The sequence below is a fragment of the Panthera pardus genome, unplaced genomic scaffold, assembly GCF_024362965.1.
Source record: "Panthera pardus isolate Hobbes unplaced genomic scaffold, ASM2436296v1 HiC_scaffold_24, whole genome shotgun sequence".
NCBI classification, from domain to species: domain Eukaryota; kingdom Metazoa; phylum Chordata; class Mammalia; order Carnivora; family Felidae; genus Panthera; species Panthera pardus.
In genome coordinates, this window is record NW_026526810.1 from 52,719,355 (window position 1) to 52,732,879 (window position 13,525).

Here is a 13,525-nt window from a genome sequence, read left to right on the forward strand (position 1 = left end):
TTCTTTTCTTTTCTTTTCTTTTCTTTTCTTTTCTTTTCTTTTCTCTTTCAAGAGTGAGCCAGGGAGGGGCAGAAAGAATCCAAAGCAGTCTGGGTGCTGTCAGCACAGAGCCTAAGATGGGGCTCAATATTGCCCCATGATACCATGACCTGCACAGAAATCAAGAGTCAGATGCTCAACCAACTGAGCACCCCTAAAGATTATTATTATTTTTTTTTAGCTTTCCAAGGGTTAATAGTGATCTGATTTTTGTGACTTGCTCAGTTTTTAATATTTTCAGTATTAATTCACTTCCAAATTGGCACCAATTGTCTAAATCTCCTCCAAGATGTTCTTTTTTTTTTTTTAAATATGTATTTATTTTTGAGAAAGAGACAGAGTGTGAGTGGGGGAGGGGCAGAGAGAGGGAGACACAGAATCCAAAGCAGTCTTCAGGCTCTGAGCTGTCAGCCAGAGCCCAATGCAGGGCTCAAACCCACGAACCGTGAGATCTTGACCTGAGCCGAAGTCGGACGCTCAACCGACTGAGCCACCCAGGCACCCCAAGATTATTTTTAGCATAGATAAATGTTTCCTTTATCTAAAATGAGGAAAGTGAGTTACAAAAAACAATATATAGGCATACCTCATTTTATTGCATTTCACCTAATTATGCTTTGCAGACTGTGTTTTTTACAATTGAAGGTTTGTGGCAACCCTGAGTCAAATAAGTCTATTGGTACCATTTTTCCAACAGCATTTCCTCGCTCCGTGTCTCTGTGTCACATTTTGGTAATTCTTGCAGTATTTCAGACTTTTTCACTATTATTATACTTGTTACGGTGGTCAATGATATTTGGTGTTGTAATTGTTTGGCGCTGTCACTAACTGCACCCATGTAAAATGGCAAACTTAACTGATACAGGTGTGTGTGTTCTGACTGCGCCATTCGCTGGCCATTTCTCCATCTCCCTCACTCTACTCAGGCCTACCTATTCCCTGAGATTCAAATGTATTGAAATCATGCCAGTTAATAACCCTGCAATGACCTCTAAGTGTTCAAGTGAAAGGAATAATCACGTGTTTCTCATGTTAAAAGCTAGAAATGATTAAGCTTAGTTGGGAAGGTATGTTTAAAGCTGAGTTGGGGTGAAAGCCGATTTGCTAAGTGTGCTAGTTTGCTAAGTTATGAAGGCAAAGGAAGAGGTTTTATTTATTTATTTTTTAAATCTTTTTATTTATTTGTGAGACAGAGACTGAGCCTGAGCAGTAGAGAGGCAGAGAGAGAGGGAGACACAGAATCCCAAGCATGCTCCAGGCTCTGAGCTGTCAGCGCACAGCCCAACCCGGGGCTCGAACTCATGGACTGTGAGATCATGACCTGAGCTGAAGTCGGACACTTAACCGACTGAGCCACCCAGGCGCCCCCCCCCCCCCTTTTTTTTAATGTTTATTTATTTTGTGAGAGAGAGACAGGGTGAGCAGAGAAGAGGGTAAGGGAGAGAGAAAGGGAAACACAGAATCTGAAGTAGGCTCCGGGCTCTGAGCTGTCAGCACCGAGCTTGATGTGGGGCTCAAATTCAGATCTCAAGATTATGACCTGAGCCAAAGTCAGGCGCTTAACCCACTGAGGCATCCAGGTGCCCCGAGAAAGTCAAACAGCCTTATTGCTGTTATGGAGAAAATCTGAGTGTTCTGGATAGAAGATCAAATCAGCCACAGCATTCCCTTAAGCCAAAGCTTAATCCCATCCAGAGCAAGGCCCTAACTCTCTTCAGTTCTGTAAAGGATAATATAAAGTGCAAGGTGAAGCAGCAAGTGCTAATGTAGAAGCTGCAGCACATTATCCAGAAGATCTAGCTAAGATCATTAATGAAGGTGGCTACACTCAACAACAGATTTGCAATGTAGACAGAATAGCCTTGTATTGGAAGAAGATGCCATCTAGAACTTTCATAGCTAGAAAGAAGTCAATGCCTGGCTTCAAGACTTCAAAGGACATACTGACTTTCTTGTTAGGGGCTAATGCAACTGATGTCTTAAAGGTGAACCCAGTGCTCATTTACATTTTTTTAATTTTGTTTATTTATTTAAAGTAATCTCTACATGCAACATGGGGCTCAAACTCATGACCCCAAGATCAAGAGTCACATGCTCTTCTGATGGAGCCAGGCAGGCACCCCTACACTTCTGAAAATCCTAGAGCCCTTAAGAATTACAGTAAATCTAGTTTGCCTATGCTCTATAAATGGAACAACAAAGCCTGGATGACAGTATATCTGTTTACAACATGGTTTGGTGAATATGTTAAGCCAACTGCTGAGACCTACTGCTCAGAAAAAGATTCTTTCAAAATATGACTGCTCATTGACAATGCACCTGGGTAACAAAGAGCTCTGATGGAGATGTACAATGAGATGAATGTTGTTTCATGCCTGCTAACACAACATCCATTCTGCAGCCCATAGATCAAGGAGTCATTTCAACTTGTAAGTCTTACTATTTAAGAAATACTATAGTCCTAAAGCTATTGTTGTTATAGATAGTAGTTCCTCTGATGGATCTGGGAAAAGTACATTGAAAAGTTTATGGAAAGGATTCATCACTTTAGATGCCATTAAAAACATTCATGATTTCGGGGCGCCTGGGTGGCTTGGTCGGGTAAGTCCGACTTCAGCTCAGGTCATGATCTCACGGTCCGTGAGTTCGAGCCCCACGTCGGGCTCTGTGCTGACAGCTCAGAGCCTGGAGCCTGTTTCAGATTCTGTGTCTCCCTCTCTCTCTGCTCCTCCCCTGTTCATGCTCTGTCTCTCTCTGTCTCAAAAATGAATAAACGTTAAAAAAAAAATTTAAAAAAAAAAAAGAACATTCATGATTTCATGCGAAGAGCAAGAAACATGAACAGGAATTTGGAAAAAGTTGATTCCAACCATCATGGATGACTTTGAGCATTTCAGGACTTTGGTGGAGAAAGTTAACTGCAGATGTGGAAATAACAAGAGAACTAGTCTGTGAAGTGGAGGCTGAAGATGTGACTGAATTGCTGCAGTCTCATGATCAAACTAATTAATGGATGAGGAGTTGATTTTTGGTAAATGAGCAGAGAAAGTGGTTTCTTGAGATGGAATCTATTCCTGGTAAAGATTGTTGAAATGATGACAAAATATCCCATAAACTTAGTTGATAAATTAGTAGCAGGGTTTGAGAGGATTGACTTCAATTTTGAAAGAAGTTCTAGTGTAGAACATCAAACAGCATTGTGTGGAACAGAGGAATTGTTCATGAAAGAAAGAGTCTATCAGTGTGGCATACTTCATTGTTGTCTTATTTTAAGAACGTGACACAGCCACTCCTTCTTCAGCAAACACCACCCTGATCAGTCAGCAGCCATCAACATCAGGGTAAGATCCTCCACCTGCAAAAAAGATTACAGTTCACTGAAAGTTTAGATGATGGTTAGCATTTTTAACAATAAAGTATTTTTATATTAAGGTATGTATATCATATTTTAGACATAATGACACTTAAAAACTTAGACAATAGACTACAGTGTAGTATAAAGTTTATTTATTTTGAGGAGAGAGCATGTGTGTGAGCAGGAGAGGTACAGAAAGAGGGAGAGGGAGAGAGAGAGAACCCCAAGCAGGCTCCACACTGTCGGTGCGCATGAAGCCTGATGCAGGGCTTGAACTCACGAACCATGAGATCATGATGTGTGCCGAAATCAATAGTTGGATGCTCAACCGAGACACCCAAGAGCCCCTCTCATGGTATACTTTTATATGGAAAAAGCAAAATATGTAAAATTATGCATTCGATTTTTGGTGTTTCTTTTAAAACATATTGTGGATATAATGTTTAACCATAATTTATTTGAACTATTATTGGGGGAATGTAATTAGGATTCAGTTTCTTTTTTTAATGATAAGCATTGCATTGTTGCTATAAACATCTTTATGTGTGAATCACTTTTCTATATGTCGGATTATTTTCTTAGGATAAGTTCTCAGAAGTGGAATTATTGGATTAAAAAATAAAGACATTTCAGAAAATAAAAAAAAAAAACAAGCCACAGACTAGATGAAAGTCTTTGCAATACACGTATGTGGTAAAGGAGTGGTATCCGAAACATACAAAGTACTCTTAAATAATAAGGTGAACAACACATTTAAAAAACGGGCAAAAGATCTGAAACAAACTTTACCAAGAAAATATATAAATGGCCAATGAGTACATGAAAAATGCTCACCATCATATGTTATTAAATTAAAACAAAAATGAAGTACCACTCCACACATATTAGAATGGCCCAAATCCAGCATCAAATGCTGATGAGTATGGGAGCAACAGAAACTCTTATTCATTGCTAGGGAAAATGCAGAATAGTACTTTGGAAGACAGTTTGGCAGTTTCTTATAGAAGAATACTGGGGTGCCTGGGTGACTCAGTTGGTTGAGCATCCAGCTCTTGATTTCAGTTGGGTCACTGTATCCTGGTTCATGGGATCAAGCCTTGTGTAGGGCTGCCAGTGGGCTGTGTGCTGGTAGTGCAGAACCTGCTTGGAATTCTCTCTCTCTCTCTCTCTCTCTCTCTCTCTCTCTGCTCCTGCCTTGATCTCACATGTGTGCTTTCTCTCTCTCAAAATACATAAACTAAAAAAAAAAAAAAAAAAAAAAAAAGTTGCAGTTGGGTGGCTCAGTCAGTTAAGCATCCAACTCTCGATTTCAGCTCAGGTCACGATCTCACGGTTTATGAGTTCACGTCCCACATTGGGCTCTGTGCTGACCTCACAGAGCCTGTCTTGGATTCTCTGTCTCCCTCTCTCTGCCCCTCACTCGGTCTCTCCTAAAAATAAATAAACATTAAATAATAAAAATAAATAAACATACTGTAACCATACAATCCAGGAGTTGTGTTCCTTGATATTTACCCAAATAAACTGAAAACTTATGTCCATACAAAAAAGTGCACAAGAATGATTATAGCAGCTTTATTCATATTTGCCAAAATTTGGAAGCATCCAAGATGTCCATAATAGATGAATGGATAAACCAACTTTGGTATACCAATACAATGGAATATCCTTCAGTGATAAAAAGAAATGAGCTACTAAAAGAGAGGGCAAGACCCTAAATGCATATTACAAAGTGAAAGAAGCCACTGTGCAAGGCTATATACTGTGTGATTCTACCTGTATCACATTCTGGGAAAGGCAACACTGTGGAGGCTGTAAAAAGATTCGCTATTCCCAGGGCCTGGGAGATGATGGTGGAAGGGATGGAGGAATGAATAGGTGGAGCACAGAGGGGGTGTTTATTCTGTGTGATACCGTAGTGGTATATACATGTCATTATTAATTTGTCAGAACCAAAAAAGTGTACAACACAGAGAACCCTAATGTGAATTATGGACTCTAGTTAATAATAATGTATCAAAAAATAATGTGTCAACTTTGACTTCTCAGTTGCAACAAATGTAACACTCTAAGGCAAGCTGTCAATAGTAGGGGAAACTGTATGGTCAGGGGAAGAAGGAATATATGGGAACTCGGTATTTATTGCTTAATGTTTCTTTAAACTTACAACTGTTGTAAAAAACAAAGAAGTTTCTTAGTATATTTTGCCTAATTGCTTCAGGAAAGAATTTTACTGAATGTGTTACAAGTAGTGGTACAGAAACCTTCAGAACCTGCAAAAACCTTTAATCCTTTAAACAGAAAATTTTCAAACTGAACCCAGCTTAAAAAAATGTTTTCCCAGTTTTATTGAACTGTATTTTTTTTTTATTTAATGTTTCTCTTTGTTTATTTTGGAATGGTGGCTACTTAACTTTGCCATATTCCTGGATAATAGGAACAAGGTCTTTGTTTATTTTGCCACCATCCTTGCTGAAAGGACAGGATCGTTGGTTTGATAAGTAGATTAAATTCTAAGAAGCAAAGATCACAATAATGTAACTTTGATCGAATAAAACCAAAATAGTGGCTGAGTTCATCTAACTAGGGTCTTTTTGTATCTTGGAAGCTGATAACAAATCAGGCCAGCTTATAACCGGTATCATTTTATTGAACACATTTCAGAGTCAATTAGAATAAATGTGGGGAAGAAAACAAAGCCCACTACCTGTCTTCTTTTTCCGTGTCCCCTTCCTGTGTATGTCTCTATCTTCATTTGCTAAATTGCAATGATACATTTATGTACCCTTCATCCCCATCTGACCATAAGCTCTCCAGGACAAGGCCCAGGTCTCATGTACTTTGTACCTTTGTGTCTTTCGTGGTACCTGGGACATAAATGCTTTCAACAAATGTTTCTTGAAATGTTAGGATCCAAAGGACTAACACTAAGGATCCATAGACCTGATGTCTAACATTTAATTATAAAAATAAATGGGGGGTGGGGGGGCGCCTGGGTGGCTCAGTCATTTGAGCATCTGACTCTTGGTTTCAGTGCAGGTCATCTCACTATTCATGAGTTTGAGCCTTTACTTTTGACTTGTTCTTAACTCTGCAATTAAATTTGTAAAATGTTCACCCTCTATCCTTTTTCTAAAGTCTTCCTAGTCACCTCTTGGTCAGATGAAGCCCATCCTCTAGGGTTTGCTGAACTAAAGTTTGTGGGTTAAATCTGATTTGCTACCAGTTTTGTATGGCCTACAAGCTAAGTATGTTTTTATATCTCTAGATGGCTGGGAAAAAGATAAGAAAAATAATATTTTGTGATACATGAAAATTATGTGAAATTAAAAGTCCTATTTCATGGTACATAAAAATTATATAAAAATAAAATTCTGGTGCCCATAAATAAAGTTTTATTGGAACATAGCAATGCTTATTTATTTATTTGTTGTCTATGGCTACTTCTGCACTACAGCAGTAGAACTGAGTAATTCAGCAGAGACTGTATGACTTGCAAAGCCTAACATATTCACATATTCATGTCTGTTTCTTTATACATAAAGCTCCCGAACGCTCTTCAAGTAGATTCCTCAGGAAGGGTGCATATATACAGTATTCCCTAAGTGATGACACGTTCAAAATTCTATTTTTATAGCTTGGTTGGAGACCATATCCTTGGTTTGCATTTTCTTTGCTTGAAAACAGAGCCTTGCTGTTGTCTTGTTTTACATGTTGCTATTGAGAAGCCTGTTACCAGTCTAGTTTTCTTGCTATTATGTTATTTCATCTTTTTGCCAGAAGGCCTCAGGACTTTTATCTTTAAAGTCTAGCAATTTTAGGGGCACCCGGGTGACTCAGTTGATTAATTGTCCAACTTCAGCTCAGGTCATGATTTTGCAGTTTGTGGGTTCAAGCCCCGGGTCGGGCTGTGTGCTGACAGCTCAGAGCCTGGAGCCTGCTTTGGATTCTGTGTGTGTGTCTCTCTCTCTGCCTCTCTCCCGCTCATGCTCGCTCTCTCTCTCTCTCTCTCTCTCTCTCTCTCTCAAAAGTAAACATTAAAAAATAAAAATAAATTCTAACAATTTTAGTAGGATATACTTCAGAGTTGATGATACTGGGTTGAGTTTTAGTTATTCATGAGTGCTTTCAGTGTTTAGATTGAAGTCTTTTATTTTCAGGAAGTTTCCTTAGATTACAATGGGGGTTTCTGTTTTTGTGTTTTGAGAGAGAGAGAGCATGAACAGGGGAAGGGCTGAGGGAGAGAGAGAATCTTAAGCAGGCTCCACACGGAACACAGAGGAGCCCAATGTGGGACTCCATCTCACAACTGAGATAATGACCTGAGCTGAAATCAAGAGTGGGATGCCTAGGGGCGCCTGGGTAGCTCATTCAGTTGAGCATCCAACTTCGGCTCAGGTCATGATCTCACAGCTTGTGAGTTCGAGCCCCATGTTGGGCTCTGTGCTGACAGCTCAGAGCCTGGAGCCTGCTTCTGCTTCTATGTCTCCCTCTCTGCCCCTAACCCACTCGCATGCTGTCTCTGTCTCTCTCAAAAATAAATAAACATTAAAAAAAAAAAAAAAAAAGAGTGGGATGCCTAACCAACTGAGCCACCCAGGCGCCCCAGATTATAGTTTTAAATAACAGCTCTATTCCATTGTTTAGATTTTCTTCTTTTGTGACTTCATTTATACTTAGCTTGGCTCTTTTATGTCTATCTTCTGTTGCAACCACTTTCTCTCTGACCCTGTATGTCTTTGCTTCATTGCATTATCATTTCTTGATTATTTTCCTGCTTGTTTCAATGCTGTTTATTTTTCATTTGAGTCTTTTGTCTTGGATACCTTGTAATTTAGAATTCACTTCAAGTAGGAATTTCTAGTTTTCTGCTATTTTTTCCCCGAGTTCAGTCAAGTCTCATATTCCTTTTGTGTCCATGTCTGATCTTAGTTTCTGTATTTCTAATTAAAGGTGCTTTAATCCGATTAAAGGCTTTCATATCCAGCAAATGTTTGTTTGAGGCATGTAATTAAGTTTAGAGCATTACATTACAGTTTTCTTCAGTTTTGTGGTTGGGCTTTGGCTCTGACTGCATTTTTTGCCTTTCTTTTTTGGTAATAGTTTTGTATATATATTTAAAATTTTTTTAATGTTTGCTTTTGAGAGAGAGAGAGAGAGAAAGAGAGAGAGAGAGTGGGGGGGGAGGGGCAGAGAGAGAGGGAGGCACAGAATCCAAACCAGGCTCTAGGCTCTCAGCTGTCAGCACAGTGCCCAACATGGGGCTTGAACCCACAGACCACAAGATCATGACCTGAGCCGAAGGTGGACACTTAACTGACTGAGCCACCCAGGCACCCTGGTTATAGTTTTGAATGAATATGGTCTGTTTCTTCTTTTTCATTTCATGGACAGGGTTTACAAGTGCTGTTTTCTGTCAGTTCTGCCCTCTTCTGTGTAATTTCTTTTATAGATGATGTTGAGAGTAGAGGTGGGATGAGAGCATTTGGCATGTGTTGTTTCTCATTTCTGTAGGATCCTTAATTTTTCCTTCTTGTTTCCTTTTTTCATTTACTGGCAAATCTTTAAGGGCTTATCACCTTTTTTTCTGTATTTCATTTTCCTACAAAAGCAATGCTTCTCTGAGGTTGCTACTGCTGGTCCTACTCACTTTTGATCTCTTTGTCTGTGAACGCCCAAGTCTCAACCTGTGTTCAATAGTTGTTCCTCAGCACGATTTTGGGCATGATTTTGTCTGTGCTTCATCTAAGTCCTCTGTACCCATCTCTTCTCTTTCATGGAATCTCTTAAGCTCCTTTCTCGTCTGCATTTATAAGCTTGAAGTAATAGGCAACAGGAACTTTAATGGAACAAATCATTTGAAGATTGTGGCATTTATTTTTCATCTCTCAGTAATGCTGTGGACATGAGTCATGTGGTTTTAGTGCTTTCCTTGTTCATTGTATGTTTTGGAGGGGGGAATTTGGGGAGAGATTCAAAATTAGGCCATTGTCATCATCCTCTATCTGGATTCACATATCTGCATTATTTTTTTGTTGTTTGCAGGAACCTTCAAAGGAAAAGGGTTGTAAAAAATTTAGGTACAATGGAACATCAAATAATTGTAAATATTGTATACATTTCTTCAACATATAAGTATTATTATAATGAGTTTTAGAAGTGTGTTTAAGCAGAAAAATCTCATTACTCGAGCATTTTAGGTGTTGTATGGTGGTTTTTTTTTTTTTTTTTGCATACTTCACAATCTGTTCTCCATTAGTACACAATTTTAAAAATTGTTATTTAAAAATTAGATGTTTCAAAGCATGTTTCAAAATTTTATCACTTTGAAGGCTCATTTTTGTTATGATTAAGTATTTAGATTATTTTCTTGTTAACCAAAATGGTTTCGGATATATTTTCTATTTCATTAAAGGCAAGTAATGTTTAAGTATTGGGGAGTATTGAGTCATCTTTATCCTTTCTTGCTTTGTAAGATGTTTTGAAATCAAGACAAACTCATTTTTCATTTGTCAGATGCATACTTCTACTGGAGGGGGATTTTGTGACTGTGGAGACACAGAGGCATGGAAAACAGGCCCTTTTTGTATAATTCATGAACCTGGAAGAGCAGGTACCACAAAAGAGGTAAGGAATATTATTTTTAAAAATTGCTAATTATTTTAAGCGCGATACAATTAGATGGAGATAAATGTTATGTGTGTGGATTAAACTCAATTCCATTAAGAATCCTGAGTTTTATGTTCCAGTATTTAAATATAAGGAGTTTTATTCCACTCTGTGTTCTTTATTTGTCTAAAGAAAGAGTGAATTTCTTGGTTCTATTTGTTAAGCAGTCAATTTGAGAAGTAAGAATGAACAATATATAAGCCTAAAAGAGCAAATGGAACAGTAGAATTGACACATAACTTTAATAATGCTTTTCTTAAAGAAAAAAATAGTCAACAAATTGATTATCCATTATATATCCTAATCAAGAAAAAGTGGGCAAGCCCAGATACAGACAATTAGGAAGGAGAATGGGAAAATAACTATAGACCCATAGACAAAGAAGAAATTGAAAGGATTATAAAAGACTCTTTACATGACTGTGCAAATACATTTGAAGATGGATCATTTTATCAAATAATATACAATTTTATAATTTATTCAAACAAAGAGAAAACATAAACAGTTAATAACCATTGAAGAGATTCAGAATATAGTCTGTCACAAGAAAGTACTTCCCTAAAAAATGCTGTTCAAATGGTTTCACAGAGTAATCCTTTTCAAAACTGCAAGAAATAGTTTTAGTAGTCTTTAAACTGTTCCATGTAGTCCTATAGCAGTGAAGACCCTTGGCGCCCAGATTTTGATGTCTTTAAGTAGCATTACTCACTAAAAGAAATCAGGGCTTATAAAAATACCTGACCAGGTGAAAATACATTATCAGGGAATAGGTAAGCTTGTGAGGATGGGTTTGTATCAAAAGAATCTAGGATCTAACTTGAAAGAGCTGTCACTGATCTGAGTTGGGCAATTGGAGTATCAAAATAATACTAATAAGTAACTACTATAATTGAATGAATCAAAGTACATGAAAATTCATGAATTCCTAATAAAACTTATAGAGAGCTTAAATAAAAAAATAATGTTGCCAAGTCACTGGTTCATTGCTATGGTGATGGTTGTTATGTAATTTCTTCACTCTAAAAATTGGTAAAGGGAATGAACTAAGCATTTATTCTACTTTTTCGATAGGAATTGTATTCCATTGTAAACAAGTATTACCAGTATATGAGGTAAAGCTCTTTTTTTTTTTTTTTTTTTTTAACGTTTATTTATTTTTGAGACAGAGAGAGACAGAGCATGAACGGGGGAGGGGCAGAGAGAGAGGGAGACACAGAACCGGAAGCAGGCTCCAGGCCCTGAGCCATCAGCCCAGAGCCCGACGCGGGGCTCGAACCCACAGACCGCGAGATTGTGACCTGAGCTGAAGTCGGACGCTTAACCGACTGAGCCACCCAGGCGCCCCTAAAGCTCTTCTTTCTAGATGCATGCTAACTCCCTAATAGAGAAGATTTAGTAGAATTAGAATAATTAACATTTTTTATTTAAAAAAATTGTTTTTAATGTTTATTTTTGAGAGAGAGAGAAAGAGACAGAGCATGAGTGGGGGAGGGGCAGAGAGAGAGGGAGACACAGAATCCGAAACAGGCTTCAGGCTCCGAGCTGAGAGCACACAGCCCGACGCAGGGCTCGAACTCACAGACTGAGATGAGAGATCATGACCCAAGCCGAAGTCAGACGCTCAACCGACTGAGCCACAGAGGCGCCCCATCATTTAAAAAAATTTTTTAAATGTTTATTTATTTTTGAGAGAGAGAGAGAGAGAGAGACAGAGCATGAGTGGGGGAGGGCACAGAGAGAGGGAGACACAGAATCCGAAGCAGGCCCCAGGCTCCGAGCTGTCAGCATAGAGCCCAACAAGGGGCTCAAACTCACAAGCCGTGAGATCATGACCTGAGCCGAAGTTGGACACTCAACCAACTGAGCCACCCAAGCGCCCCTAGAATAATTAACATTTTGCAAACCCTAAGGAAATATTTGATTCAGACAAGGATCATTAATAGATGCTAAACCCATTAAGACATCAGTTAATAAGGAACAGTATTCACATAGTTCTAAATTGTCATCTCATAGATTACCTGCTAGTCATAAAGGAAAAAAGTGAAACTTTATAATGGAGGTATCATATTGTCATCTCCTGAAACTAGTCATCAATATTAGCATCATTACTAATAGCAGGGCAATATGGCATAATGAGTCTCTTCATAGCATATAAAATAAAGTCCATAGGTTAACATCTAAAAATCAGTTAATATAATACACCATATTAAAAAAAAAAACCCAAACCACAAGATCATCTTACTAGATGTAGCAAAAGCCTTTTACTAAAGCCGGCACACTTTCATCATAAAAAAGACTTAAACTTATAAGGAACTTCCTCAACCCTGATAGAGGACGTATATGGAAAACCTCACAGCTATTAGATACTTTCCCCTTAAGATCAGGAACAAGACAAAGATTCTGCTCTTGCCACATCTATTTAATACTCTATTGGAGGTTCTAGCTAGGGCAATTAGTAATGCAAGAAAAAGAAAAGGCATCCAGATTGGAAAGGAAAAAATAAAACCAGCTCTCTTTGCAGATTAACATGACTTTGTATATGGAAAATCTTAAGGAATCCACAAAAAAAAAATTATTAGAACTAATAAGTTCAGCAAGAATGTAGGATACAAGATAATTATACAGAAATTACTTATATTTTTATACATCAGTTTTGAAAAATCTGAAGAAGAAATTGAGAAAAAAATCCACATTTACTATCGTATCAAATAGAATAAAATATTTAGAAATACCAAAAGCAGTATAAAATTTATATTCTGAAAACTGTTGAACACTGTTGAAAGAAATTCAAGATCTCAATAAATGGAAAAACATCCTATGTTTCTGGATTAGAAGACTTACAGGTTTTTTTTTTTTAAGTTTTTATTTTAATTCCAGTTAACATACAGTATAACGTTAGTTTCAGGTGTACAATATAGTGGTTCAACACTTCCATACTTTACCCAGTGCTCGTCATGACAAGTGTACTCCTTAATCTCCATCACCTACTTCTCCCATCCCCACCCGCTCCTCACCTCCCCTCTGGTAACCATCAGTTTGTTCTGTATAGTTAAGAGTGTGTTTCTTGGTTTGCCTCTCTCTTTTTTTCCCCTTTGCTCGTTTGTTTTGTTTCTTAAATTCTGCATGAGTGAAATCAGATGGTATTTGGAAGACTTAAAATTGTTAATGTAGCAGTACAATGGGTGTTTTTTTTCCCAACACCATCAAGTCATCAAACTCAGTTCTCTGTTGACACTGACCTAGGTCCCATAAATTTAGCTCAACCCTGACACTGTCTGCCTGGCAATAAGCATTAGATCCCACAGGCTAAGATCTTTCAGCTCTCTGAGCGTACCACCTTCCCCAAATCTCTGTGTGTTCACCAACCCAGAAGTACTCCATATTCTGTCCTTTTGGGTTTCACTACATAGGGGCATGGTTGATTAAATCATGGTCACCCAGCCCCCATCTTAGATGCTTTCT

At 38.1% G+C, this 13,525-nt stretch overlaps 1 protein-coding gene across 2 annotated transcripts in view; it reads left to right on the forward strand.

Annotated features, from left to right (window-relative positions):
• UBR1 (ubiquitin protein ligase E3 component n-recognin 1) overlaps positions 1-13,525 on the forward strand; it is a 132,113-nt gene that overhangs the window by 25,967 nt on the left and 92,621 nt on the right. For both annotated transcript variants that reach the window (XR_008417101.1, XM_053889137.1), the window contains exon 4: positions 9,911-10,021. Coding sequence is in view for 1 of the 2 variants with exons in the window: in XM_053889137.1 (XP_053745112.1) it covers positions 9,911-10,021 (111 nt within the window). In the remaining variant the exon portion in view is untranslated. The remainder of the gene's footprint in view (positions 1-9,910; positions 10,022-13,525) is intronic.